The 25,231-nt window shown below is 54.6% G+C and overlaps 9 protein-coding genes across 10 annotated transcripts; 5 read left to right on the top strand and 4 right to left on the bottom strand.

Annotated features, from left to right (window-relative positions):
* CAOG_03554 (DNA cross-link repair protein 1B) lies at positions 1–2,523 on the top strand. Its single transcript, XM_004363225.2, has 2 exons — positions 1–107; positions 327–2,523. Exons 1-2 carry the CDS (start codon positions 11–13, stop codon positions 2,417–2,419), a joined length of 2,190 nt encoding a protein of 729 aa, XP_004363282.1. The 5' UTR covers positions 1–10; the 3' UTR covers positions 2,420–2,523.
* Positions 2,524–2,542: 19 nt separating this feature from the next.
* CAOG_03553 (serine/threonine-protein kinase ppk14) lies at positions 2,543–5,385 on the top strand. Its single transcript, XM_004363224.2, has 4 exons — positions 2,543–3,816; positions 3,960–4,194; positions 4,304–4,462; positions 4,650–5,385. Exons 1-4 carry the CDS (start codon positions 2,607–2,609, stop codon positions 5,296–5,298), a joined length of 2,253 nt encoding a protein of 750 aa, XP_004363281.1. The 5' UTR covers positions 2,543–2,606; the 3' UTR covers positions 5,299–5,385.
* A 526-nt stretch (positions 5,386–5,911) lies between these two features.
* On the top strand, positions 5,912–10,262 carry CAOG_03552 (hypothetical protein). Its single transcript, XM_004363223.2, has 16 exons — positions 5,912–5,986; positions 6,660–6,900; positions 7,000–7,071; positions 7,144–7,218; positions 7,304–7,363; positions 7,452–7,520; positions 7,616–7,681; positions 7,762–7,833; positions 7,920–7,991; positions 8,056–8,136; positions 8,235–8,306; positions 8,427–8,498; positions 8,578–8,649; positions 8,740–8,811; positions 8,894–9,054; positions 9,148–10,262. Exons 2-16 carry the CDS (start codon positions 6,695–6,697, stop codon positions 10,161–10,163), a joined length of 2,238 nt encoding a protein of 745 aa, XP_004363280.1. The 5' UTR covers positions 5,912–5,986; positions 6,660–6,694; the 3' UTR covers positions 10,164–10,262.
* A 697-nt stretch (positions 10,263–10,959) lies between these two features.
* CAOG_03551 lies at positions 10,960–15,867 on the top strand (the record flags this gene model as incomplete). Of its 2 annotated transcripts, XM_011272013.1 has the most annotated exons (5): positions 10,960–11,943; positions 12,041–12,230; positions 12,360–12,641; positions 12,768–15,448; positions 15,552–15,867. In XM_011272013.1, the coding sequence occupies 5 exons, from the start codon at positions 10,960–10,962 to the stop codon at positions 15,663–15,665; spliced, it is 4,251 nt and encodes a 1,416-aa protein (XP_011270315.1). The 2 variants fall into 2 exon arrangements, with proteins under 2 accessions (XP_011270315.1, XP_004363279.1); XM_004363222.1 differs by having other exon boundaries at positions 12,360–15,448; positions 15,552–15,665.
* Positions 15,868–15,935: 68 nt separating this feature from the next.
* Positions 15,936–17,928, bottom strand: CAOG_03550 (polymerase III polypeptide F). Its single transcript, XM_004363221.2, has 7 exons — positions 17,773–17,928; positions 17,355–17,438; positions 17,123–17,246; positions 16,894–17,006; positions 16,656–16,799; positions 16,231–16,569; positions 15,936–16,122 (listed from the first exon to the last, which is right to left on the bottom strand). Exons 1-7 carry the CDS (start codon positions 17,896–17,898, stop codon positions 16,003–16,005), a joined length of 1,050 nt encoding a protein of 349 aa, XP_004363278.1. The 5' UTR covers positions 17,899–17,928; the 3' UTR covers positions 15,936–16,002.
* A 225-nt stretch (positions 17,929–18,153) lies between these two features.
* CAOG_03549 (gfer protein) lies at positions 18,154–19,342 on the top strand. The gene is made up of 3 exons (XM_004363220.2): positions 18,154–18,652; positions 18,744–18,886; positions 18,993–19,342. The coding sequence occupies exons 1-3, from the start codon at positions 18,179–18,181 to the stop codon at positions 19,207–19,209; spliced, it is 834 nt and encodes a 277-aa protein (XP_004363277.1). The 5' UTR covers positions 18,154–18,178; the 3' UTR covers positions 19,210–19,342.
* On the bottom strand, positions 19,255–21,659 carry CAOG_03548 (hypothetical protein). Its single transcript, XM_004348409.2, has 2 exons — positions 21,498–21,659; positions 19,255–21,273 (listed from the first exon to the last, which is right to left on the bottom strand). The coding sequence occupies exons 1-2, from the start codon at positions 21,579–21,581 to the stop codon at positions 19,405–19,407; spliced, it is 1,953 nt and encodes a 650-aa protein (XP_004348459.1). The 5' UTR covers positions 21,582–21,659; the 3' UTR covers positions 19,255–19,404.
* A 1-nt stretch (position 21,660) lies between these two features.
* On the bottom strand, positions 21,661–23,720 carry CAOG_03547 (hypothetical protein). Its single transcript, XM_004348407.2, has 8 exons — positions 23,507–23,720; positions 23,168–23,336; positions 22,962–23,070; positions 22,709–22,845; positions 22,505–22,602; positions 22,181–22,429; positions 21,977–22,099; positions 21,661–21,862 (listed from the first exon to the last, which is right to left on the bottom strand). The coding sequence occupies exons 1-8, from the start codon at positions 23,704–23,706 to the stop codon at positions 21,748–21,750; spliced, it is 1,200 nt and encodes a 399-aa protein (XP_004348457.1). The 5' UTR covers positions 23,707–23,720; the 3' UTR covers positions 21,661–21,747.
* A 203-nt stretch (positions 23,721–23,923) lies between these two features.
* On the bottom strand, positions 23,924–25,061 carry CAOG_03546 (transaldolase). The gene has a single exon (XM_004348405.2). The coding sequence runs from the start codon at positions 25,026–25,028 to the stop codon at positions 24,057–24,059; it is 972 nt and encodes a 323-aa protein (XP_004348455.1). The 5' UTR covers positions 25,029–25,061; the 3' UTR covers positions 23,924–24,056.
* Positions 25,062–25,231: the final 170 nt, after the last annotated feature.

Below are 25,231 nucleotides of genomic sequence, written 5' to 3'. Positions count from 1 at the left end.
CTCCTTGCTGATGGTCGGGGTGGTCATTCCCAATACGCCGATCGCCCTCGACTGCTGGCGACCTCCACCAGCCATCAAGATCTTCTTCCTGTCACATCTCCATGCAGGTACATAAAATAGCACGAGCAAAATTTTTGGATTCCCATGAACTGGCGTTTTGTATGGAGTTTGCATTGCCGTTTCTTTGCTTTTTGGCGCCAAAACTTTTTGATTCGTTTCTTTCTTGCAATGGTTTGCAGTGTCTCTCAGCCTTTGTTTGCTGCTGCTGCTGCTGCTGCTGTCTTCTCACCCCTTTCCCCCTGTGTGACTTGACTTCTTCCAAATAGACCACACGCAGGGCCTCTCGCCGTCGTGGCGGCAAGGGACCATCTACTGCTCGCCAGTGACAAGGCTGCTGCTGCTGCACAAGTTTGGCGTCGACGCGTCGCTGGTCGAGACGCTCGAGCTGGACGAGCCCACGGTGGTCCCGCTCGACCCGGAGGGCGCCGAGACAATGACGGTGACTGCGTTCGATGCAAACCACTGCCCAGGCGCAGTCATGTTCTTGCTGGAGGGCTACTTTGGCAACGTCCTGTACACTGGCGACTTTCGCTTCTGCCCGGCGCTCATCCACCCGGAAGACTCGCTGCTGGGCGCAAGGCTCGCTGGCGGTGCGCACGGCGGACGCCGCCTCAATGTCGATGTCTTGTATCTGGACAACACGTACTGCGACCCGAAGTTCGCCTTTCCGACGCGCGAGGCCGGCGTCGACGCCGTCGTTGACATCATTGAGCAGCATCCCGACCACCGCGTCATGATTGGCATTGACACACTTGGCAAGGAGGAGCTGCTCGAGGCGGTGGCACTGCGCCTCCAGACCTGGATTGTCGTCTCGCAGAGCCGGCTGAACGCGCTGCAGCTCATCGGTGCGCGCGACGTGTTTACGAGCAACCCGACAGACAGCCGCATCTGGGTGGTTGGCAAGCGCGAGGTTACCGCGGAGCGGTTGTTTGCATGGAACCGTGAATACCCGACGATTGCCATTCTGCCTTCTGGCCAGTGCCAAAACCCGCTGTACAACGGCACGGGTCGCCTCGGAGCTGCTGGCCAGAATCTCGATCGTGGCAGTGGTGGCGCTGTCCAAACCCCATCTGCGCAATTGCCGGTACGTGCTTCTGATGCCAACTTTGAAGAGCGTATGCACTGGAGGGTGCCGGGCGCTGCTGTCGACAGCACAGGCGGCGGCAGCGGCGCGGAAGCAGGCGCGGAGCACGATAGCGAACGCCGCCTGCGCGACTACCAGCGGCAAGAGTTTGTCCAGTCGCACCTGTTCACCGTGGCCTATTCACTGCACTCGTCCTTTGCTGAAATGGCCGCGTTCGTCCGGGCTGTCAAACCGCGGGATATTCTGCCCATCGTCCCCGAGCTGTATGCGGATTTGCGGCAGCACTTTGGAGGGTTGCTTCGGCGTATTGACCCCGCGGTCGGCGCGCAACCGCGGACTGTTGTGCCTGCCTCGGTTGTTGCATTCATGTCGAGCGTGTGCATCGGTCATCGCGGTCGCCAACAAGAGATTCTGCCCGGCGATCGACACCCCACGTCTCTCCTGTTCGATTTACCTGCGCAAGCACTGGCGATGGCTGGATTGAGCTCTGGTGTATCTGCTGTACAATCGGGAGAAGAGAATTCCAGTGCTGTACCCGCCATTCCGCGGATTCCTGGGCGTCGGCTCCATCGTCGAGGATTTGCCCCAGGCCGTCTCTTCTCCGATCGACCCTTGCCAGTATCACCGCGCAAGACTGCTACTTTGCGGTCGCTCGAAGCACCAGTCATTAGTTTGTTGGACGACGTCGTGTCGCAGTCTCTTTGTGGCAGTGTTTCTCCGTTGAAACGACGAAGGGTACCGGCGCCAAGACCGGCCTCCTCCGCCGATGTGATTGCCGTGGATGCGAGTTTGGAAGAAGTATCAAGCACCGTTTTACGTGACCGAGCGACTGACAGCAACAGAGACAATGGCAGGGATGTGACTGAGGTCGCCTCGAAGCCAAAGATGCGCTTGGATGACCCCGAAGCTGCACAGTTGCATTCTATTCTTGCTGGTCTGGCATCGCAGAACACGAACGTATTTTCTCGTCGTGCCCAAGCCGACTCTTCTTGTCTTGCGACAGCGCGCAGCTCTCGCACCCACAAACCGCTTGCGGCAAGCGCGACGAGCAGGCCTTGTCATGTTCATCCCTATCCGGTTCTAGCACGCTCGACCCATTGCGAGGACGTTGTGCTGGAAGTCGACGACGACGACAACAGCAACGACAGCAACGACAGCAACACCACCACCCATCGGCCCCTTTCACCACTCCCAGACGAGCCGGATGAGAGCTGCGAGCTGCTCGATTTGCTGCATTTGCTCCAGCAACAGGCCTCCGTTGTTGAACTTTCGTGACTCAGAACCCACGACCGAAAACACTCCACCCCAATCGTTTCGTTAGCAACTTTTGTTAATTCACCATGTACAGTACTGTATTTTTTCTAAATTGTCACGATCATTCATTTTTTCTTCTTCTTTCTTCTTTTCATAATCTCCACCAAACCCTGTCAACATCTTCGTGGCGCGTGCGTTCTGAGAGTGAATGGGCAACTGCGCGGGCGGCCTTCTCCGACCACTCGGGGCGCTTGTCCGACCACGGCGCCGGCCTCGGGATGAGGAAGATGGCCTGTTCTACGAGACCATCGGCGAGGGCGACCTGCGGGCGACGCCGAGCACGAACAGTCTGGTCGTCGCTGGGAACAGGACGATGACCACGATTGGCGCACTGGCAATGACCGACGCCATGTCTGCCTCGCGTTCGACTGGAAGCAGCAGCAACCGCCGTGGCAGTGGTGCTGCTGGTGGTGACAGTGGTGGTCGGACTCGACGGCCGCCATCATCATCAGTATCAACATCAGCATCGGGAAGCAAGCCAGGCAATGCAAGTCACGGCCTGGTCGGCTCAACCAGCAGCAGCAGTAGTAAGCATAGTCATAGTAATAACAGCAAGCCTAGTGGTCGAAGTAGCGCTCGTCGCAATACCAAGTCCTCGGCTGGCAGCGGCAGAAGAAAGGGTTCTACGTCCGACAACGACGACGACCAGGACTTGAATGGGCAGCCATTGTCATCGGAGCACTCGGCGGCGTCCAATGCAAGCTCCATTGGCGGCACATCGTCACCCGGAGGCGCGACGACCAGCGACGAGGAGGGCAGCGGGCTCACCTCGGCCGCGCTCGCTGCTCTGGCGGCGTCAGGCGAGCGACCCAGCCGAACCACCGCCAAGACTGCTGCCGGCGCTGCTACCGCCACTGCGACTACTACATCCAGTGGGCAGTCCAAGGCAAAGAGCCGCGGGTGGAGCCGGTTTCTGCGCAAGAACGAGCAGGATTCAGCTGCACAGGCCGCAACAGGAGGCGCAGCACCCGGAGGCGGGGCAGGCCACCGGTCGGCCATGGCCGCGGCTGCTCTGCTTGGAGTCGTCGGCACAAAGCCAACGTACAACCGAGTGCTGGGCGCCGACGATCCGGACGCGGGGAATGGCGTGTCGAGGAACAACTCGTCCAAATCGCTGGCCTCGAGCGAGTTTCACTACTTTTCAACCAGTAACAGCGGCAATTCGACCGACAACGGGTACCGAACAGATGACAGCGACAGTGGCGGTCTCAGCGGCATTGAGTTTAATGTCAAGCGAGGGACGACCACGAGCCACCAATTGCAGCAGTTTCCCGTCATGTCGTACAATGCCCCAGATGAGCCTCTCTCCACCTCTGTTTCGCCAGACAGCTTTGTCAAGCTGAAGCTCCTGGGAAAAGGTAACCTTGGCTCCGGTCTCTCTTTCGCTTTTGCTGCGCGAAGGCATTGTTGAGTCCTTGTATTGACTTTTCCATGATTGGCTTTTTTTTTTTTTTTTGGTTGTCTTTACTGCTTTGCTTTGCTTGCCTGACGGATCGAACAGGAGATGTCGGAAAAGTCTTCCTTGTGATGGAAAAGGCTACACAACGCCTTTTCGCGATGAAAGTACTCACAAAGCAAGAGATGGTGCGGCGGAAAAAGGTCAAGCGCGTTCTGACCGAGCGCGAGATTCTCGCCACTGCCAAGCATCCGTTCATCGTTCGTCTGTTCTATTCGTTCCAAACCACCGACAAGCTGTACTTTGTCATGGAGTACTGTGCTGGTGGCGAATTCTTTCGGTAGGTGTGCGATTTTGGCGTATTGGTTGAGGTTGAGGTTGAGGACGGATGATTTGGGAGCCGCTGACGCTCACCTGTGCCCCTGTCTTTTGCTCTCTTTCGATGACAGCACTTTGCAACATATGCCGCAGAAGTGCCTTCCGGAGAGCCACGTTCGATTCTACCTGGCCGAAGTCATTTCAGCCCTCGAGTATTTGCACATGATTGGATACGTGTATCGCGATCTCAAGCCGGAAAATATCCTGCTGCACGAGTCTGGGCATGTCAAGTATGTTGGGACTTTGTCGTTTGTGTTGGGGGGGGGGGAAGGATGCTTTCAAACGCGGGAGAGGTGGAGCTTTTTTTTTTTCGGTTTTTTTTTTCGGTTTTTTTTTTTGGACTCTTTATTCGTTTTTGATTTTGATGATGGTGTTACCTCGTCTCACTCCCCTCCTCCTCGGCTCCCTACCTTTCAGACTGGCCGACTTTGACCTCTCGAAGCAGGCGAGCTTCTCCGGACTGCCTAGCGTCATCAAGTCCTCGATCATGACTTACATTCGAGGCCATTCTGGCCCCGGATCGTTCGACACTGCACCCTGCGTCTCGTTGAAAACCAACTCGTTTGTTGGCACGGAAGAGTACATTGCGCCCGAGGTTATTTCTGGCTACGGCCACTCGAGTTCTGTCGACTGGTGGACGCTGGGCATTCTCATGTTTGAAATGCTCTTTGGATGCACGCCATTCAAGGGCGCGGATCGCGATTCCACGTTTTATCGCATCATGCGCGGCGAGCTCACCTTTCCCGATCGGCCCGAGACCTCGAAAGCGTGCAAGAACATTATTCGGCGATTGCTCGACACGGACGAAACCAAGCGACTTGGCGCCGTGCATGGTGCATCGGACATTAAAAAGCACCCCTTCTTTAAGAGCATCAACTGGCCGTTGTTGCACAATGCCCAGCCGCCAATCGTGCCCAAGCTGAGCCACCCGCTCGATACCTCGAACTTTCGCGCCTTTAACGAGCGCTTGTCGGAATTGCGCGGCAGCGACGAGATTCTTGACGAGGACTCGCTGGATGTCGGGGATCCTTTCCGAGGATTCAAGCAAGTCTCTCGTCAAACATAGGCGCGGTGCTTTTTGCAGTGCGATCGATGACTGTGAATGCTATCTCGGTGTTATGCTTTCAGTCGTGCGTGTGTTCGTGTGTTGTTGTTGCTGCTGTGATTGTTTATTTAATTTTGGTTTTCTACTGATCTGCTCTTCTCCTTGTATTATCTTTTCTTTCGAAAGTCGCAGCAAGGTGCGTACACAAACACACAGTGTCACAAAGCCAGTGTCACAATGCGCCCCAAACACCGCATCAAAAGTCACGACAACAACAACATGTTGTGCCTCTTTGGGATAAAGCTCCGACGCGTCGGCATTCCAGCGCACCATTTGTTGTTGTTGTTGTTGTTTTCCTTTGTTCCACGCCTCACTGCATGGCTTGTTCATTTTGATCTACTGCGCGCCATTTTTCTTTTTCCCGTGCGCAGGATTCTTTTTTTCCAGTTTCAGTTTCGTGGTGAAGGTGGAGCGTTCCCAATTTCCATTTCTGGAGAAAACGCCGGGTTTTTTGTTATTTTTTTTCGTTGTTTTGTGTGATTTTAAGTGATTTTAAGTGATTTTATGTGATTGTTTTTCGTTATGTTTTCAATTGTATTTATGTTTTGGTTGACGACTCATTCTTCTTGTTGCTTTTTTTTTTTTTTTCCCAGTCTCTCTTTTTGTTGCTTTTCCACTCTTTCGATCTTGCTTTTCATTTGTTTTTACGGTAAGCCGCACAGTGCGTGGAGTGGTGTTCCCGATTTGCATGTGTCGCTCGGGAAGGCGACGACGCGGGGGAAGAGGCGCTTTGGACACCACAACATACCGTTGTCACCTCTTTTGCTCAAAGTGCAGTTGCTCAGCCACACGCAACCCGCCATTTTCACATTAAAAATGAATCAATGAGACAGGCATAGAGATACATAGAGATATAGAGTGTGTGAGCGATACAGATTGAGAGAGAACGAGAGACAGAGAAAAGGGGTTCTCTTCAATTAAAATAAACAGCGAATTGAATACGCCCAATTGTCACATCTCACGCATCAGCCTCGACGTCGTGCCCCATTCCACACACCCACATGCACCCATGACACTTGACCACCGACTGCACCAACCGCGACAAAATGCTGCATTCACGAACAAGCTTCTATCTCGAGGGAGGGAGGTAGCACAGCAAAACTTCGTCATTGCTTCAACGCGGAGGATTGCGGTGGGTTTGTTGTTGTTGTTTATTTTTTTTTTCTCTTCCTTGTTTTGGCATTTTTTGTTTTCCCCTTCAACAATATCTCGCTTTTTTCGGCTGACGCATACATTGGCTACGAGCCAAATTCGTCCATCAATGCTCACCATCGCCCTCCTATATTTGTTGTTTGTCTGCCTTGTGCTTTGTTTGCTTCAAGATCCACTTTCCAACACCCAAAGCAAAAGCGGGAAAATGACACGTTTCGAAATACGGTCCAATCGGCTTTTGGTGGTCGGGTTTGTTCTTGTGCTCGGCGCCGCCGCGGTGGTCAACGCCGCACCGGATCCATGCGACTCGGCGTGCTACTGCGCATACCAGCAGATTGTCTGCACCGCGAGCTTTACCGCCTTTGCGGACTATGGCGACTTTCCAGACGTCGACCCGCCGTGGGGCGATCTGTGAGTGTCGTGATGACGCCAAATTTTGCCGGCTTTCCTTCTGTGGCCGCTCACATTGTATCACGTTGTACGATGTGATGTTTCTATTGAATCAAACAGCAACTTGCTCAACTCCGGAGTGACCGCAATTTCCGCTGCCGACCTAGCGGCCCTTCCCGGCCTTACTCGCATGTAAAGAGATGATCTCCGTTGTTTCTGATGGTTTTGTGTGATTGCTCATTCTTACTCATCTTTTGGGAGCAGCACTCTTCCCTACTCGCTCGGACCGGGATCTGTCGAGGATTCTGCCTTCCAACAACTGCCTCTTCTCAATTTTGTGTAAGTTTGTATTGACGAACGCGATCACAGTGGGAATGTGCAGCTCATTCTTGGTCATTTTCCGTTTTTGCTGTGACTATGGCAGCCTGATGGGATCTGCTGCATTCTCAAATTCAATGATTGTCGACACGAGCGTGACCGAGCTGTAAGTTTGAGTTTAATTGTAGCAGTTTGCCAGTCCGTAATGTATGCACACTCTCACAACCACGATCGTGCGTGCGCGCGCTTTGTAGGTCGGTTGATTTTGACGACGCGACAATTCCGGCCTATTTCTTCAATCACTTGGAACAGTTGGCCATTCTGTAAGATAGAGCAGTGGTGGTGCTTGTGATGTTGCAATCAGGTGGTCGCGATTGTTGGCTCATACTTTGGCTGAATTTCCCAATCTGCACTGCAGGGAAATCAGCAGCGTGGGCGGTTTTGCACCCTTCTCACTGAATGGATTGGCGCCGCTCAATACACTGTACAGTGTTCAGCTTGATGGAGGGCTCGCTGTTTTTCAAACTTGTTCTCATTTGCTTGTCCTTTTGTGCGTTGGATCAGAACAATGAGCGGTGATTTCACCACCGTGCCAGCGTCTCAGGTCCTCGAGCTGCTTCCAAACCTGAAAAACCTGTAAGGCAGATTTTGTGAATGGCGCCGCTGTTTTTCGTTTTGAGTCGAAAGGTGACTAACAACAAAACCTGTGCTTGCCTCGACAGCTTCATGTTGAACAGTGCGGTGACTACGCTTCAAAATGTTGGTCTCACAGCGCTCCCAGGACTGGAACTCTTGTAAGGTTTCTAGCCTTCTTCGTTGCTCATTGCACACGACGCATCTCACAGCGCGCTCTGGCAGATCGATGCCTTCGTCGGAAATGACCTCGATTCCAACCAAGTACTTTAAAGAGTCTGTCAGCTTGCCTCAGCTGACCTATCTGTACGTCTTCATGGAACAAAATCTACGCTATAAGAGGAATGCAATGCTAACGAAATCTGGTGATGGCGTTGTTGTTGTTGTTGTTGTTGTTGTTTTAGGCGTCTCGACTCGACCCCCCTGACTCAGCTTGTCGCGGAACAGTTTAATGGCTTGGAAAATCTCAAAATTCTGTAGGTCGCGCGTTGGTGTTGTTTTTGCCTTGTCATGCTTTTCATGCTTGTTGCGTCTTGTTGGTTTTTTTTTTTTTGCCTGGCTGTTTCTGACCGGTTGTTTGTTGCTTGCATCCTCAGCCAACTGGACGCTTCGGCAATCACCTCCATCTCACCGCAAGCCTTTGCAGGACTTTCTCGGCTGACCTCCCTGTAACATCCACTCGCTTGTAGACTGCTGCAAACCACAAAACATGACATTGACATTGGTTGGGTTTTCCGTCCTCCACAGGTCCTTGACTCAAAACAAACTCACCACTCTGCCCGCTGGGCTTTTTGCTTCGCTCACAAGCTTGCAGGTTTTGTACGGTTTCTTTCCATCTTGCGACAACTTGAAGCTTTCCTCTTTGCCGACACACAAACACTGACATTGTTCCGTTATCATCTTTCCCAGGGGCCTTCATTCCTCTCTCATCTCTAGCGTTGCTCCCGGCGCATTTGCTGGTCTGGCTGAGATGTCATTCATGTCAGTAGCTTTGGTCACCCGTTGCCGAGTGCTTTGCATGTGCTAGTTGCATTCTCATCGACGTGCTTGTACTTGTTTGCAGAAGCTTGAAGAATATCCGCGCCACTACCCTTCCTCCTGGGCTGTTCCAGGGAGTTTTTTCATCGGAGTCGGGATTTGCCGAATTGAATCCCCACAACTTTTCGTTCGGCGGCGCCGTGCGAACACCTCCCAGCACCTACGGCAGTCTGGCGCTTGTTTTTTGTACGTTGGTCAATGCTGCGACTTGCACCTTTGATTTCCGGGGGTTCTCAGTACTCACGCTGATCACACACTTTGCATTTTCCCCTCAAATAGCTTGTCCTACTGAGTGCGCGACTTGCTACGGTGGCCTGCCCACCAACTGCTGCCCAACCAACTGTCTCTATTGCAACAGCACCACTTGCCAGGAGTGTTACAGCGGCTACACGATGGCGGCAGATAACACTTGCTTCTCGACGACTGCTCAGTCGATTGCGTCGGCGGCAACCAGCTCTGCCGTCTCAGCTCTTTCTGCGCAATCTGCTATCTCTGCTTCGTCCGTGTCTGCCAAATCAGCGTCCAGTGCCAAGTCGGTCTCTGCCCAATCTGCTGCATCTGCCCAGTCAGTTGCTTCGGCCCAGTCGGCTGCATCTGCCCAGTCTGCCGGATCGGCCCAGTCGGTGCTTTCTGCCCAGTCCGTTGCTTCCGTCCAGTCGGCTGTTTCTGCAGCGTCGGCCGCTTCTGCACAGTCGGTTGCATCCATTTCTGCCATTTCTGCCCAATCGGCCGCGTCTGTCTCTGCCTCTTCTGCTGCGCAAGGCGATGGGGACGATTCCTCTTTGCTGCCCATTATTCTCGGAGCCGCTCTTGGTGGCTTATGCCTTCTTCTGCTCGTTGCACTGGTGATTGTCGCTCGTCGCCGTCGTCATGCCAAGCCCATCCGTGCCAAGCAGTCAAAGTTTGACCCCACCGAGACGAACGCCTGGGTTGCCGACTCGCCTTCCAAGTTTGAGCTGATCTCCGCTCAGCACGCGCACTACGATGATGTGGGTGCCTGGGGACCGGGCTCTACTGGCACCAAGGACGCCGGTCTGTACTCGGACTTGCAGTTCACTCCAAACTATGCTCAGCTGGACGTTGCCTCATCCACCCTCTCCAAGGCTCCTGTTGGACACTCTACGTCAAACTACGCAGCTGTCACCCCGGCTGGCTCTTCAACTTCGCAGTACGACACGATTGGCTCGCCTGTGACCGACGTTGGGGCGTCAGCCTCGCAGTACGAGACGATCGGCTCTCCCGCGCCTCCCTCCGGCACGAACGGCTACGATACTCTCCAGCCCCCTCGCCCTTAAAGTTGCCATGTTGTGAGTGAACAGTGACCCCAGACTTTTGTGCAGTTTTTGGTGTTTTTTGTGTTGTTGTTGTTGTTGTTGTTGTTGTTGTTGTTGTTGTTGTTGTTGTTGTTGTTGTTGTTGTTGTTGTTTGTGGTTTTTTGTCTTCCATGTTCGGGATTTTGTTCTTGTTTCTTGCTTGTTTCTTGTTGTGCATGTACAGTATAGCTCTCTCGGATATTTGACCGCTAATCTTAGAATCTTGGGTTGTTTTCGTGTTTTGGTTTGGTGGTATTTTTGTTGCGTGCTTCTCGCATTTCGTTCGGCCGGCGACTGATGCACCACCGACCCCCCCCCCTAACGCACTCTCCTCGTTGATACACCCTTGTTGTTTCCCTCTCTCTCCCCTTCCCTTCCCTCTCACACTCCATCCGTGTGTGATTCCGTCGTCTCGTTTTCCATTCATCCGTTATTTTCCCACCACCGCGCCTCTCTCCTTCTTCTTTCCCCTTCCCCGCTTCCCCTCCCCCTTCCCCATCCCCTTCCCTCCTTCCCTCCTTCCCTCGCTCTCTCTCACTCTCTCACTCTCTCCTTTTTCCACTTCTCTCCCTTCTTATGATCATTTCTGCGTTTTGTGTCATTCTGTTGTTTTGTTTTCCATTGTTCTTCATTTCAAAACCCTTTTTTGAGTTTTTGTTTGTTGTTGCCTTTTTTTTTTTTTTTTTTTTTCAAATTCCATACTTTGATTATTCTTCATTTTTTGATTATTCTTCATTTTTTGATTATTCTTCATTTTTTTTTTTTTTTTTTTTTAAGAATGAGTGATTCAACGCACGAGTCATCTGCAACAGCAGCAGCAGCAGCAGCAGCAACCGAGTCGGCGTCCACTCAAGCGACAGCAGCAGCAGCAGCAGCAGCAGCAGCAGCAGCGTCGGAGGCCAGCAGCAGCAGCAACAACAGCAGCAGCAGCACGACGACTGCTCCTCCTCCTCCGCATCGGCCAGCGAGCGGCTCTTCTGCGTCCGCGGCCGTCGACAAGCTCGCCTCATCGAGCGTGTCGTCGTCGCCCGCATCGTCGCCGCGGCTGGGCAAGCGCATGGTCGTGCCGAATGCAGCGCTGCTCGCAAGCCAAACAAGCATCAACAGCGTCGACAGCACGGACGACAACATCAACGGCCCCAACGCGGATGCAGCCAGCATTGGATCTGCCTCTGCAGGCAACACTACCACCACCACCACCACCACCACCAATGGCAATGGCAATGGCAATGGAACTGGCAGTGGGACGAGCACCCCGCCGACACGCAAGCAGAGCGGCATGCAGCTCGTCAACAGCGTGATTGCGCGCTCGTCGCTCTCCGCACAGTCCGCCGCGGTCGTCAAGCCGGCGCCCGTGCAGACCGCTTCGCCTGTCGGTGGCGCATCGGCGGCCTCTGTGAACTCGGCGGCTGCTGCGGCCACTGCTGCGTCGGCGTCGGCGTCGGGGGCTGACGGAAGCAGCATCCGCGATCGCACTGCCTCCGACGTATCGTCCCGCTCAAGCAGCAGCAAGGACCAGTCAGCAGCTGGAGCAGCAGCAGGAGCAGTGGATGGCTCTGGTGCAGACGCGGGAGGCGATGCACACAGCAAGTCGTCCAACCCCGATGTGCTTGAGGGCTACCTGCACCGCAAGCTGGTCATGGAAGGCGGCAAGAAGAGCAAGGACCGGTCGTGGAACAAGCTCTACTTTACATTGAAGGGCAACGAACTCGCGGCCTACAAGGACCACTATGCGCCCAAGCTCGACCCTACCAAGCGAAAGGTAACAGCAGCAAAGCATCGCAAAAGATGATCATATCAGCTTGAAACCTCACCTCTGCTCCAACTCGACCAAAATTTGTGTGCTCATCCATGTTCAGGATGCGGCTCCGTTGCGCGTCTTGGATGTCAGCCAATGCGTCGCCGAGATCGCATACAGCTACCGCAAGCGACCGAACGTGTTTAGCGTCAGCACGGTGCAGGGCGAGCACTACCTCCTTCAGGCTTTCGATCAAAATGACATGCTTGCTTGGGTGAAACGGCTTCACGAGATTGTCTCGGAGGCATCTGGTACGGCATTTGTCTTTCGCCATTGGTGCGGTTGCTGCGTGAAACTGTCTCTCACTTTTGTTGACACTGTCTGTTCTTCCCTATCGACTCTTCTTCTTCATTTTTTTGTTTGTTGATTGGCTCGCACAGATGTTATGGTCTCGATCATGAACAAGAAGGCATTGGTCGAGTCCGAGCGCCATCAAAAGCTCAAGAAGGCAGACTCCATCGGCAGCGACCTCGACAACGTTGGCAAGCTCACCAAAGCCTCTTCAATCGAAGCACTGGCAGCCGAGGAAACCGATGCCCCAGCTCCGCCCTCGCGAACCATCTCGCGAAACCCGAATGACAACGCGACCGACAACGCGGACGAAGAGAGCGAGCGCCAGAAAAAGATTTCCACCCTGCAATCGAGACTCACCGAAGTGAAGGGTAAGTTGAGCCAGAAAGAGCGCGATCTCGCCGGGCTGGACGAACAAGAAGTCGCTCGCGAGCACTTCCAAAAGCGGGCCAGCCGCATCATTTTGCAAGCTATTGAAACTGACTCTGATTCTGAAGACACGAACGAAGCGGACGCCGAACCAATCTACGAAACAATGGAAACAAGTCGCGCAACGCCCGCCGCCGCCGCCGTCGCCAAGCCCGTCTCAAAGGCTCCCGCCGCCCGTCCGGCGATCGCAGAGGAACTGTACGAGGCCCCCTCCGACAACGCTGACGATGACATTTACGAGACCCCGACGGTGGCCACGTCCGCCGCCTCGGATGACATGTACGTGACCACCGACGAGCCGCGAGCGCGCACGCAGTCGCAAGCCACTCGGCCCAAGATGCCATTGCCGTTCGCGGCCACTGCTGCTGCTACTGCTGCTGCTGCTGCTGCGCCCGCTGCAGCACCTGCTCCGGCCACCTCCGCCGCCGACGAGGACATGTACGTGACCACTGACGTGCCAGAGCCAAAGCCGAACGCCAAGCCCGCAGCGCCCGCTCCTGCAGCTCAAGACGACCTGTACATTACGGCCGACGAAACGTCCGCTCCTCCTCCGAAGGTGTCTGCCGCGAGTGCAGCCATTTTGGCACGCTCAAAGCCAAAGCCCGCTTCCGCGGCTCCTCCTGCTACTGCAGCGGCGGATGATGAGGACATGTACGTCACGACAGACGAGCCGGCTCCGAAACAAGCTGCTCCCTCCGCAGCCAGCGCAGCCATTCTGGCTCGGTCCCAGAAGAAGCCGACGCCGGCTCCTGCCGCCGCGGAAGATCTTTACATTGTAGCAGACGAGCCGGCGCGCGACGACGACGAGTACCTCGAACTCGAGCCCGCCCCAGCCGTCGCCCCGCCCAGCAGCGCACGGCCCAAAATGCCGCTTCCGACGACCACCGCTCACGAAGAAGACATGTACGTTACGAGCGACGAGCCTCCGCCGCTGCCAAGCACTCGTGGACGGCCGCCGCTTCAAGTGCCCGCCGCTGCCGCCGAGGATGGCGACATTTACGTGACGAGCGACGAGCCAGCCCCTGCATCGACCGTCCGCCCGCGCATGCCATTGCCGTCCGAAAGCGGAGACATGTATATTACCACCGATGTGGCAGCTCCTGCAGCGCCAGGCTCTGCTCCCTCGAGCAAGATGAGTGTTCGCCCACGCATGCCACTGCCGTTCAACCGTGTCGATGTCGAAAAGCCTGCTCCCGTGCCGACCACGCCTCCTGCCGTCAGCTCGCCAGGCTACCACGACGACGAGGGAATTTACGAGACTTTGGATACACTCTCAGGAAAGCCCCTGTCCTCAGCTGTATCTACACCTGCACCAGCTGCAACTGAGGTTGCCGCTGCAGTCTCTGCAAAGGCAGAGGAGGCAGCAGCAGCAGCAGCAGCAGAGGAAGAAGAAGAAGCGCCCCCGACACCACCTGCTCGACAGGCTGTTGCGCCGCCGCAGCCTGAAGTCGAAGCCACTCCTCCGGCTGTTCTACCCCGCACCGCCTCTGTTGCAGCTGCTTCCAAGCCGGCTGCCAAACCCCTCGACGCAAAGGACAGCAAGGTCGCCGAGCCAGAAGCACACGCTGCGCCCGTGGTGGCGGTGCCGAGGCGCCCGGCCGAGCTGCCTGTCGTCACGCTGGTTGTCGAGCGCAACCCGCGCTCTGACGACGGTGGCTACGCCGACCCTCGCGAATCGATGGCTTCCATCGAAATGCCGGCTTCCGACTATGCCGCGCTCCTTACCACCCCGAATCAGAACGGGGCAGACGGCGAGTCGTCATCGCGCTCAAAGTCTCCCATCTACAGCCAGGTGAACAAGCATCCGCGCCACGACGAGCACCCCGAGCTCGGACAGGCCTTGGAGCTTGCCAATGGCCGTGTGAAGGCGCTGGAGGACGAAAACGAGTTGCTGCGTCTGCAGCTGGCTGCACGACCGGCGCGTGATGTTGATGCCACCTTTGCCTTCCGTGAGGAGCTGCTGTCTTTGCGCGGATTTGCAGAGCGCTCCGCCGTGGAAAATGTCGCGCGAGAAGCACGCGACGCAGCTTCCACCAAGCGCACCCACCAGATCGAGATGGACGCACGCCAACACGAGGTGGAGAATGTGCAGCTGAAGGCCCGAATCACCGATCTCGAGCTCAAGCTCAAGTCGCTCGAAGAGCAGCGCAAGCACTTGGAGTCTGTGACTGCCACGGAGCGTGGCAAGCTTCTCGCTCAGGTGGCCGAACTCGAGGCCAAGGTGGAGCAATCGAGCAAGCGAACCTTCACCGGCTCGCGAATCGCCAACGCGCGATCTGAGGTCATTAGTGCGGCTTCGTCGCCTTCTGGATCGACGAGCACGAGCGCTGTGCGTCGTCCCGGAGCTGGGCTGGTTCGAGCTCCGTCGGACGCCTCATCCCGTGCACCTGCTTCTTCATCTGACAAGCGCACCGAATCTACTGGCGCAGCTTCTTCTTCTTCTTCTTCGCCTGCTGCAACCGAGCCCGGCAAGCTCCCGCGCGCCACTGCTACTACTGGCTCGACGCTTGACGCGAACAAGTTTGTCCGCACAGCGACCAGCCCAGCCATCGTCACTGGTGCTGCTACGACTGACACTGCCAAGGCTACTCCTCGTCCAGTGCCCGGTGCGAGCAATGGTGCTGCTCGCGTCAGCGGTGGATTCAGACCCAAGAGCGAGATCGACAGCGACGTGTTCAAGCCTGACAAGACCTACTCTTATCAGGAGCTGGTGAAGAAGCCGTTTGGCGTGAACGAGGCCATGATGGAGGTATGTTGGGTTGCGTTTGAGTTTATGTGTAACGAGGAGAGGTGGTGTGGTGGGACCAGTCGCGTCAGTTGCATTCATGTTCATTTTGATTACCATCGCTCAGCATTACCTCTCAGACGCCGAGTTCCAAGAGCTGTTCGAGTGCACCAAGTCCGAATTCAGCAAGCAGCCCAAGTGGAAGCAGCTTGAGCGCAAGAAAGCCCTTCGTCTCTTCTAGTTTGGGTCAGGCGCTGCTGTTCGGAGTCCTTGCGGTGCTCTTGGGAGTATTCTGGCTGTATTGGGGCGTTTTTCAATGAGCTTGTTGTCCTTTTTTTTCCTTTCTTTTCTTTTTGGTGTGTTTGTTTTTGTTTGGCGTGGATGTTATTGGGTGGATTTTGAGTTTTTCCGATTCAAAATGCGTTTTTGAAGTGTGTTTTGCATTTAGAATGGTGTTTTCCGACCCTGTCCTTTGCAAGCATACAATGATTAAATCTTTTCAATTTTGACTGACGAAAGCAATCCGTCTTGTAGAATGGAATCAAAAACTACCAAGCTGCTAGTGTATTTCGTTGCATCTAGAACTGCATGGCTTGCATTGTGGACGAGGGCCCTTGGCGTCGCGTAGCAAACCATTCATCCATGTACTGACACGTCTCTGGGGAGATGATACCGCCGTCTTCGCATAATTGAAACACCTGAGACATGAAGGGGGAAGAGCGAGAAGAGAACGAAGGTCAATTTCAGCTTCTGAAAAGAAATACCAAAACTCGCGCGGCACAATTCCGTCTCGCCCAAACACTTACTGGGCAAACACCGCAAGGCACTGTCGCCATGGGAGTTGGGGGCAAGCGAAGCTCCTTCCACGCAAAGAGCTGGAGCCCGGGATCGACATCTTCTTGCTGCATGACAAAGTATGAGAGGTAGTGCGCATCTGGATCTGGTGCATTGTCATAGCGCGTGAACGGCAGCGGATGGCTCTTGACAATTAGAGCGCCGCCGTACACGAGCGAAATGAGCACCTCGTGAATTTCTTGAAAACTTAGAGCGATGGTCGCCAGCTTGATGTCGGCAATGTGTTGGGTGACTTCCTCGCAGGAAACAAAGCTGTCAATGTACTTGCGTTCCGCGCTACACGATTCGTACTGCGGGAACGACAGTGCACAGAGCACAGGGTGTGAGCAAGGTGGAAAAAGTGCAATGCAAATGCACTGCCGACTTCAGCACTTACTCGGGATTTGAGGTATCGCAGCACAGCGTGTTGGATTTGCTGCGCAAACTCGCTGTCAAACTCTTGTTCGCTGTACCAGGCGCCTCCGCTCAAGGTCTTGTCGGGTTCCAAATCATAGAGCATGTACACCTTCTTTTTGGAGGCCTGTGGGCGACATGTGATGTGCTCTGGTGGGTCAGTGTGACATGTTTTTTGTTTCCAAACCAATGGTGAAGACATGGTTTCACGGATTGCTTACCGCCACCGATTTGACTGCCTTGATGAGCTTGGCCGTCTCGAACTTTTTGAGTGTCTTGTTGAGTTGACCAATGCCAATGTTTGTCTTGTGCCGCAAATCACGAGTCCAGATACCTGCAGCGATGTACAGAAAGAGAGATTTGCATCAAAGATCAAAGGAGCCGGATTGTCAGTTCCCAAGCGACCATGAATCGCCCATCATCGTTTGTTGTTTTTTTGCGTTGCCGTACCTCTGTTCTTGACTGACTCGATTGTCTGGTAGATGAGTCGTTCGTCTGCGTCCATGCCTGCGAGCTTGCTGGCTGACGCAATAAGCCTCACTGCATTGCCATTGTTGATCATCTCCACCAGACCCTGCCGCAAACCATCCGTTAATTTTTTTTGTTTGGTTCTGCTGCAAACACAACGTCGTGCTAATACAGACAGCATAGCATAGCATAGCATAGCAGGGTCGCCCTTTACCGAGCTCAGCAGCTTGTTGATGGCTGCAGCAATGGTCTGCTTCTCTGCCGGAGATCGATTTGCATTGAGATCGGTCATTGTAATCTGCCAACATCATTCAAAGCAATGGCAACACGTCAGTCAGTCAGCCACAGCAGCAGTTTGTGCACTTGAGGTGCATTGTGTGTGAGAGAGGGACAGTGGGGACAGTAAGGTCGCTCCATATGCTCAATGGTGCTTCCAGCCAAGCGAGTGTTTGCTCATCCACTCCGACGCCAACTCCAACTCCAACTCCGACTCCGACTCAATACAAGCCTTTCTCGCTTTCTGAATAACGCAGCGTCCGCATCATCGTTGAGCTGGGGCGAGCACTGCAGCGTCATTGATCCCGTCTCCGTCGTCGTCTAGCCTCGTCTTTGTCTCTTCTGGCTTTGCTCACCTTGCTGCCGTCGAGTGTGCGCAACATGCCGAGGATTTGCTGCTCAAGCGACACAACTGCTGCGGCCGCTGATCCTCCTGCCGCCGCTGGGCCTTCCAGCTCGTACTCGACGCGCAACGAGGCCATGATGTCGAAGAAGAATGAATGGCTGCAAAGGAATAGAGACTGAGACCTCCTCATCCCATGCATCATCGATCCAGGTCAATCAGCAACATGCTTGTACAATAGTGTAATACTTGCATCAAAACCTGGCTGTTTGCTCATAATCTGGCAAAGTTCTGAGCATCTTGCTTTGGACAATGTCTGTTGGATTGCTCCACGTTGCACACACTACGATATTCATCCAATTGCATTATATTACATTGCATTTCAGTCCTAGTTGTTGTCACTTTCCTTGGGGCATCCAATGGTTCAAGCAGATCCCAGTGCAACGCCGAGCCAACCGCCAAAGCCAAAGCCAAAGCCGGGCGTCGACTACACGGGCGTCGATATGACCAACGCCGAGGCAATGCGGATGCGTGAAGCAACATGCAAGATCTGCACAGACTTCAAGTCGTGGACGCGCGTCGGCGCCGGATCGGACGGCAAGGCAGGCGGAACGAGCGGCGGTGGCGCCAAGACAGTGATGACGACGGGCCAGTCCCAGCAGAGCAAGCACGCGGCACCCGCTGCTGGATCAGGTCACTCGTCTGGCTCAAGTGAGTCTGGATCTGGGTCTGGGCCGAGTGGCGCGGCATCTGGAGCAGGGAAGGCCGCCAACAATGCTGCTGCTGCTGCTGCTGCTGCTGGTGGGGTATTGGCTGCAGCTGCATTGGGAGCACAGTCATCGAGCCCTGTGGCAGCTCAAGAAGCACCTGCAAGTCAACCCCAGCCACCCACAGTAAGAACAACAAAATGCGTCGCTCCATGGCGAATTCTCAATGACCAACTGACCCCCCCCCCTTGCCTCCCTTCCGCCCATAAACGTAAAGATTCGCGACGACTGCCCTGCAGACTCGGTCGAACTTGGCCGATCCACTTGGACTTTCTTGCACACGATGGCTGCGTACTATCCAGACAAGCCATCCGAAAAGCAACAGTCCGACATGTCCAACTTTCTCACCTTCTTTTCGCGGTATGAACTTCTTGTGTTGGTTTGTTGTTTGCGTGGAATGACAGTTTCCGCCGTCCTCTGATCTCTGACTTTTGGTTTGTCTCTAATGGATGATTCGCGCTTGCAGAGTCTACCCGTGCGACTACTGCGCGGATCACATGCGCGGGGAAATGGTAACCGACAAACCTGTCGTCACCTCGCGATTCGGCCTCTCGCAATGGTTTTGCCGACTGCACAACGAGGTCAATCGGCGTCAAGGCAAGCCCGAGTTTGACTGCTCGCGTGTGGATGAGCGCTGGCGCGACGGGTGGAAGGACGGTTCGTGCGAGAATCCAGAGCAGTAACAAGTCTAGTCTTCTTCAATGGATTTTGTTGACTATTGACGTTAGTCTTGCTGTTTGAAACGATGTATTATACAGAATCCCTCCAAAAATCATTCATCGGAGGTGCACCCCAAATTCAGTAAAAGTACAAAACCACCCATGCATTCAAAAAAGAAAAAAAAAAAAAAAAAAAACAATCACCCACGACTTCACCCACTACTTCATGAGGTTGTGCACCTTGTGCTGGGCAGAACCGAGCTTGCCTTCGACACGATCCATCTTGCGCTGCGTTTCATCAAGCATGGCGTTCTGCATATCAAGCTCGGCGCCCATGATGGCGGCCTTTTGCTTTAGGCCACCGACTCGAGAAGAAACAGCGCCGAGATCGTTCTCGAAAGCCTGGATTTGCTCTTGTCGCTGCTGGAGCTGCTGGCGGTGCCAGTCGCCATTGCTGCGGTTGGAACTCGCGCTGTCGGTGCTGCTGCTCTTTGAAATGGACTGCTTGCTGCTACCGTTGGCGGGGGATTGCGTGTGAGGCCAGTCGCCCTTGGTGCTGTCGCGGCTTGTGTCTTGGCCGAGCGCGGAAGCACGGTGTACATGGGCGACGTGGGGCTGGAACGAGGTGGGCTGGTGCAGCTCTTGCTGAACGGCGCTCGCGCCACTGCGCCCTGCCAAAATGGTGGGCTTGGAGGAGGACTGTGCAGTGAACTGCGCCTCTTGGGCAGCATTGTATGCATGACGCTGGGCGCCAGTGGCACCGCCCGCCATGACAGCCACTCGCTCAAGAATGGCGAGAAGCACCTGCGGATCGCGCGAGAGAATGTGAATGGCGACAGGGAGAGCCTGGGGCGTCTGCCGGTAGTCGAGCGCAATCAAGTAAGGCACCGGGGTGAAACGGACCTCGGCAATGGAGCTGTTGGGAATCAGCTTGGGCATGCTGTCGCGCCAAAACTCGAGGTGGTCGCGGCTCACGCGGAGCGTGGCGGGAGTGACTGGGAGGTATGGCTGCGAGGAGTCGGAGAAGGTCAGAACAGAGATTTCAAACAGCTGCCGAGTGAGGGCCTCTCGCAAGACCTTGTCGTTGGCAGCCTGAGCGGCAACGGCAGCAGCGGCCGCGTCCTTTGGAACGGAGGCCGAGGCCGAGGCGCCAACCCACGCAAGCGGATTGAGAATCCATGTCCAGGACTTCATCGAGTTGAGAATGGCGTGCGACGAGTGCAGCGAGCCGTCAATCTTGTCCAGATTGCGATTGACATTGTTGATGACCTGTCCCTGGCGGTGCAACTCTGCCAAAGAGGCGTCGGCAGCGCCGTCAGCCTCGTCCAGAATCCTGGCGACCTCCTTGCCACGCGCACTGTGCATGTCCGAGTAGCGGTTGTGCTGGACGGCACCAGAGAGCAGTTCGTTTCGCGCGCTCGCGTTGGACGAGTTATTGGCTGCAGAATTGGCTCCGCCAAGCGCAGCAATCTCTTTCGGCATGCGCCCGTCGTGCGATCGCTTGGCAAAGTGCCGAGGTCGGCGGCGCGCTTCAATCAGGTCGACGGCGATTCTCTGCCGGAGTGCGTTGGAAACGTCGCCAAATTGCACGACGGCACTGTTGCCGAGCTCGCCGTCGCGGTGCAAAAGCATCGAGATGATGAGCCTGAGCGACTCCAAGTGCGGCAGGTAGCACAGGCGGAACCTGACGACAGATCGATGGCCGCCCAGCTCGCCGAGCAGCATGTCAATGCACAAGCAAAGCGCTGACATTGGCAACACTGAGGCGCGCGCGACTTCGACGTTCAGCACGCTTGCAAACGGAACGCACTGCGTGGCATCAGCTATCGGGTTGTCGTAGCTCGTCTGCGACTGAGGGCTGGCGAGGACTGCGTTTGGCGGTGGCGCGAGCAGCAGCCCTTCGACAGCGACGTAGACGACGCCCTTGAGCCAGCTCGACGAGGTGGTTGTTGTGGTGGTTGTTGTGGTGCCTGCGCTTGCATTGCTTGAGCCTGTGTTGCTGGGAGTGGAGGAGTGCGTCTTTGTCGTCATGAGCTGGTACTCGCACGGCGAGCTGAAGAGCACGTCACCGAGCTCGACCGTCCGCTCCTGTCAACCACCCACACACACATTCAACCCACACATTCAACACACACATTCAACACCAGCAGTCCATTCAGCCACGGTCAGCAAACAATTGCAATCAGAGTCAGGAAATCGCAGCAACAGGAGAACGAACGGTGAGCTCAGCAACCGGGAGTGATGTCATCAATCTCAATCACAGTCTCAGTCCATCAGTCCGTCAGTCCTTCAGTCCATCCGTCTTGTTGTACCTTCGGGACGAGGCTGCAGGCATCAGAGTACTCGATGCACAGCTTGCGGTAGCTGGATGGCTGCGAGATTAACTCGCGCTGCATTTGAGTTGAGAAGAGGAGATTTGGGAAGAATCAAGTAGTGATTCTGAGCAGAACGCGGGAAAATGGGGGAAAAACAAAAATCAAGACTGAAACTGTGATTAAACTGTGTGTATGCAATACAAAAAGAGATCGGACTCGCTGTGTCAAGATTTCGTTGTTCCATTGGTCACTTTGGAATGACCAGCGTAAATGGATCGTCCGAAATCGCATCTTCCACTTCACGACGACTCCGCCCAAGCGCACAGCAAATCTCGTCCATATTCCGCTTGCCGTCCAGGTATCTGTCTCGCGCGAGATGAAAGCAGACGCACTCCAAGTGAGCAACACGGGAAAAAAAAAAAAAAAAAAAAAAAAAACGACCATCAGAACGCTATTCTCAAGTCAAAAAAACTCACTTGAGAATGGATGCAGGAACGGTTGGCATGCTCTCGTCCATTTCTCGCGTTGGCTCAGTGCGCACTGGGTACTCGTGCAGCGTATGGATGAACTGGTGAATCAGTCCAAACTGGATGAAACGCCTGGCGAAGCGAGTGCACCAGTGAGGCAACGCTTTTTCCCACATGACAAACGCAACTCAAACACCACCCAGACGCACTCACCTTTCGTCAATATGGAAGCTATTCAGATTGTAGTCCATGCAGAAATCCTTGTACTGCAAATCGGCCGATAGCTTGCAGTACAACGAGAAGATGATTGGAAAGTTTGGCGGAACCGCTCCGCATTGCATGATAAAGCTGGCGCATTGGTGCTGCAACAGCGCACTCGAGGCCAGCTTGGATACGAGTGACGTGACAGAGTACCGGTTTCCGTACTGAAAAATGTCAATCAAGATAATAATTCCGTAGTATCTAAGAAGCCGGCAAACTCCAAGTGAGTCGGCGGAATGCTTCGACGAAAGCCGTCATATACAAAATGGTACTTACAACAAATGCTGAAGACACTGCCGGACAAGCTCAATGTCTACGTCACAGAGCACGGCGATGCGCTTAACATGGTTGATTCCGTCAATGTGCGGAAGGATCTGAGAGGTCACATGGAAAGAGGCAACGTGAGCGACAAACATTACCGACCACGCCCGAACAAAATCACCTGAAACGATTCTCAGAGATAGATGCTGAAGCAATTACTTGTTGCATGGTCAAGTCCCACGCCTCGGAGGCAAAGCGGCGGCGTTCTGCGATGAAAATGGGTACTTTATGATCTGGCACATCTGCTGGGTCGGGAAGTAGTGGAACGACTTTCAGATGGAATGTGTTGGCATCGTCTACACGGAGCAAAAAAAGAGCGCGGGGGCGCGAGCAGAGAGGCAAATAGCAGCAGAACGGAAGTCAGACGGCATCGTCTTGCAGCGTTAGAACTCATACCATCGCGACTACTTGCCAACAGGAATGACAGAATATCTGTCGGCATTCAACTCAATGTACATTTGCTGAATGATGGTGGCAATCCGACTCTTGCTCTCGGGCTTGTAGATGAACTCGCTTTCAATCTTTTGCAAACCAAACCGCACAAGTGAACAACCATGGCACACTCGCCCCAAATGCGATGCACATCCACAATTCGTTGCATCTCAATCTCAGACTGACCTCCATCGAGTACAAATAGTGCGCAATCTTGCGAATGGTCGGCTCGAACGCCTTGATCTCGACGCCGGCATCAAAGACAAAGCCCAGGTTGAACAGGAGCGCGTTTCGCTCGTACTTTTTATTTTCAATGGCGACGGGATGTCCAACGAATGTAAATCCGGCAGCGTTTCTGTCACCAGCACGTCAGGTGCAAGGGTCGGATCGGTGAATACAAGCCAAAGTAAGTGAGTGGGATTTCGCATTGGTGCCCGTCCTCCCCTTTCCATCTCGTCCATTGGATCCACTTTGATCCATTGAACAGGAAATGGGCTCCTCATCGACAACATGCAAGTCGCGCACATTGAGATCAGCTTGTCGCAGAGCTGTGGCTTGGTGATAATGTACTCGTGAATCGCGTCAAAGACGTCCTGCCCGATAAACCCTTCCGGCACTTGGTAGGTGATCTTGGGTCCAGTGATGAAGTGAAACTCGGCAAAGAAGATGGCGCGGATGAGCGGAAGGCCGGCTGGGCTCCCTCCTGCGACAGCGACAGCGGCCATTTCGTCTGAGAGTGAGGAGAAGACTGGGCTCTCTTTCCTCCACTCACCGTTCTAAGTACTATTAGTACTGGTGGAAATGTAGATCTATCATGGATGGCCTAAAAATAACACGAGACGGGAAGCTCGTTCTTCTGGATTCGATTCAAACGGGTTTTTGGCTTTTTTTCATTCGACAGTCGTTCCACTCGAAACCAATCGATCGATCAGCAAGCCAACATCCAAGCAACGGGTATTTAATAAAGAGAAACAAACGAGCAACAAGAAACAGTCGACAAAGTCCAGTTCCATGCGGGGTTTGATTTTCACTTTTCTTGTTTTTTTTTTCTTGTTTTTCATCGCCCGTCTACCACTCAAAGACCAAGCTTGTGGCGAATCAGCTTCTCGAGCTCAAGACCGTCGGCGGCAAACTTTCGGATACCCTCGGCGAGCTTGTCGGTGGCCATGGCATCTTCGTTGTGGAGCCATCGGAAGCTCTTCTCGTCGAGCGACACCTTGGGAATGTCGAGGTTCTGGGCCACGTCGACGTCCAGCTTGCGGGTGATAATGTCAGCGGAGGCGTTGCGCAGCTCGTCGAGCAGGTTGGGGCTGATGGTGAGGAAATCGCAGCCGGCAAGCTCGGTGATTTCGCCAATGTTGCGGAACGAGGCGCCCATGACAATCGTCTTGTAGCCGTGCTTCTTGTAGTAGTTGAAGATGCGCTTGACCGAGAGCACGCCGGGGTCTTCCTCCTTGGCAAACTTCTTGTCGTATGTCTTGACGTGCCAGTCGAGAATGCGGCCGACGAACGGCGAGATCAGCGTGACGCCAGCCTCGGCGCAGGCGACAGCCTGGGCAAAGCTGAAGAGCAGAGTGAGGTTGCAGTGGATGTTTTCGTGCGCCTCGAGGTACTTGGCGGCCGAGATGCCCTCCCAGGTGGAAGCCATCTTGATGAGGATGCGATCACGCGGCACGCCAACCGCCTCGTACATGGCGATCAGCTGCTTGGCCTTCTCGATGCTCTTCTCGCGGTCAAAGGAGAGGCGGGCGTCCACCTCGGTCGAGACACGGCCGGGGACGTGCTTGAGAATCTCCTTGCCAAAGTTGACAAACATGCGATCGGCAGCAAGGGCGACCTGGCTGTCGGCATCGGTGCCGTTGGAGCGGCCATACTCGATGGCGTCGTCGACGAGGTGCACATACTCGGGCATCTTGGCGGCCGCGAGCAGCAGCGACGGGTTGGTGGTTGCGTCGGTCGGCTTGAACTTTGCGATCGAGTCAATCACACCCGTGTCTGCGACGACGGTGGTGAGTTCCTTGAGTGCATCGAGAGCGGAGGCGGCCATCTTTATGTTTTGGAGATGAAGGGTATAAGTTTCCTGTGCCAAAGCAGACAAGACAAGTAAGTAACTCGGAGCAACAGCAGTAAAAAAATTGGTAAACCTCGGTTTGCGTGTGTGTGTCTTTGCTTGACATGTCAAAAATCGTTGACACTGGGACCCCATGCACGGACGGGGTTTTCAGATGTGGCCCCCACCTCTCTCGTTCT

The sequence above is a fragment of the Capsaspora owczarzaki genome, assembly GCF_000151315.2.
Source record: "Capsaspora owczarzaki ATCC 30864 unplaced genomic scaffold supercont2.5, whole genome shotgun sequence".
In the NCBI taxonomy this organism is placed as follows: domain Eukaryota; class Filasterea; order Ministeriida; family Capsasporidae; genus Capsaspora; species Capsaspora owczarzaki.
The sequence above is the reverse complement of the archived record's forward strand: the minus strand, read 5'-3'. Positions and strand labels throughout refer to the sequence as shown.

Excerpts from the sequence above, each read along its gene's own strand:
- CAOG_03547 (XM_004348407.2), bottom strand. The coding sequence starts at position 23,706 with ATGGCCGCTGTCGCTGTCGCAGGAGGGAGCCCAGCCGGCCTTCCGCTC. Across the intron at positions 22,603-22,708 it reads GGGACTTGACCATGCAACAA|ATCCTTCCGCACATTGACGG; the intron begins GTAATTGCTTCA and ends GTGACCTCTCAG. Across the intron at positions 22,100-22,180 it reads AGCTTCCATATTGACGAAAG|GCGTTTCATCCAGTTTGGAC; the intron begins GTGAGTGCGTCT and ends TCGCTTCGCCAG.
- CAOG_03552 (XM_004363223.2), top strand. The coding sequence starts at position 6,695 with ATGACACGTTTCGAAATACGGTCCAATCGGCTTTTGGTGGTCGGGTTT. Across the intron at positions 8,499-8,577 it reads CTTTCTCGGCTGACCTCCCT|GTCCTTGACTCAAAACAAAC; the intron begins GTAACATCCACT and ends CGTCCTCCACAG. Across the intron at positions 8,812-8,893 it reads CTGGCTGAGATGTCATTCAT|AAGCTTGAAGAATATCCGCG; the intron begins GTCAGTAGCTTT and ends ACTTGTTTGCAG.
- CAOG_03553 (XM_004363224.2), top strand. The coding sequence starts at position 2,607 with ATGGGCAACTGCGCGGGCGGCCTTCTCCGACCACTCGGGGCGCTTGTC. Across the intron at positions 4,195-4,303 it reads GCTGGTGGCGAATTCTTTCG|CACTTTGCAACATATGCCGC; the intron begins GTAGGTGTGCGA and ends TTTCGATGACAG. Across the intron at positions 4,463-4,649 it reads CACGAGTCTGGGCATGTCAA|ACTGGCCGACTTTGACCTCT; the intron begins GTATGTTGGGAC and ends CCTACCTTTCAG.
- CAOG_03550 (XM_004363221.2), bottom strand. The coding sequence starts at position 17,898 with ATGGCCTCGTTGCGCGTCGAGTACGAGCTGGAAGGCCCAGCGGCGGCA. Across the intron at positions 17,007-17,122 it reads CGAGTCAGTCAAGAACAGAG|GTATCTGGACTCGTGATTTG; the intron begins GTACGGCAACGC and ends ACATCGCTGCAG. Across the intron at positions 16,123-16,230 it reads TGCCTTGCGGTGTTTGCCCA|GTGTTTCAATTATGCGAAGA; the intron begins GTAAGTGTTTGG and ends TTCATGTCTCAG.
- CAOG_03546 (XM_004348405.2), bottom strand. The coding sequence starts at position 25,028 with ATGGCCGCCTCCGCTCTCGATGCACTCAAGGAACTCACCACCGTCGTC.
- CAOG_03548 (XM_004348409.2), bottom strand. The coding sequence starts at position 21,581 with ATGCAGCGCGAGTTAATCTCGCAGCCATCCAGCTACCGCAAGCTGTGC. Across the intron at positions 21,274-21,497 it reads CCTGCAGCCTCGTCCCGAAG|GAGCGGACGGTCGAGCTCGG; the intron begins GTACAACAAGAC and ends GGTGGTTGACAG.
- CAOG_03554 (XM_004363225.2), top strand. The coding sequence starts at position 11 with ATGGTCGGGGTGGTCATTCCCAATACGCCGATCGCCCTCGACTGCTGG. Across the intron at positions 108-326 it reads CCTGTCACATCTCCATGCAG|ACCACACGCAGGGCCTCTCG; the intron begins GTACATAAAATA and ends TCTTCCAAATAG.
- CAOG_03549 (XM_004363220.2), top strand. The coding sequence starts at position 18,179 with ATGGTTCAAGCAGATCCCAGTGCAACGCCGAGCCAACCGCCAAAGCCA. Across the intron at positions 18,653-18,743 it reads GTCAACCCCAGCCACCCACA|ATTCGCGACGACTGCCCTGC; the intron begins GTAAGAACAACA and ends ATAAACGTAAAG. Across the intron at positions 18,887-18,992 it reads TTTCTCACCTTCTTTTCGCG|AGTCTACCCGTGCGACTACT; the intron begins GTATGAACTTCT and ends TCGCGCTTGCAG.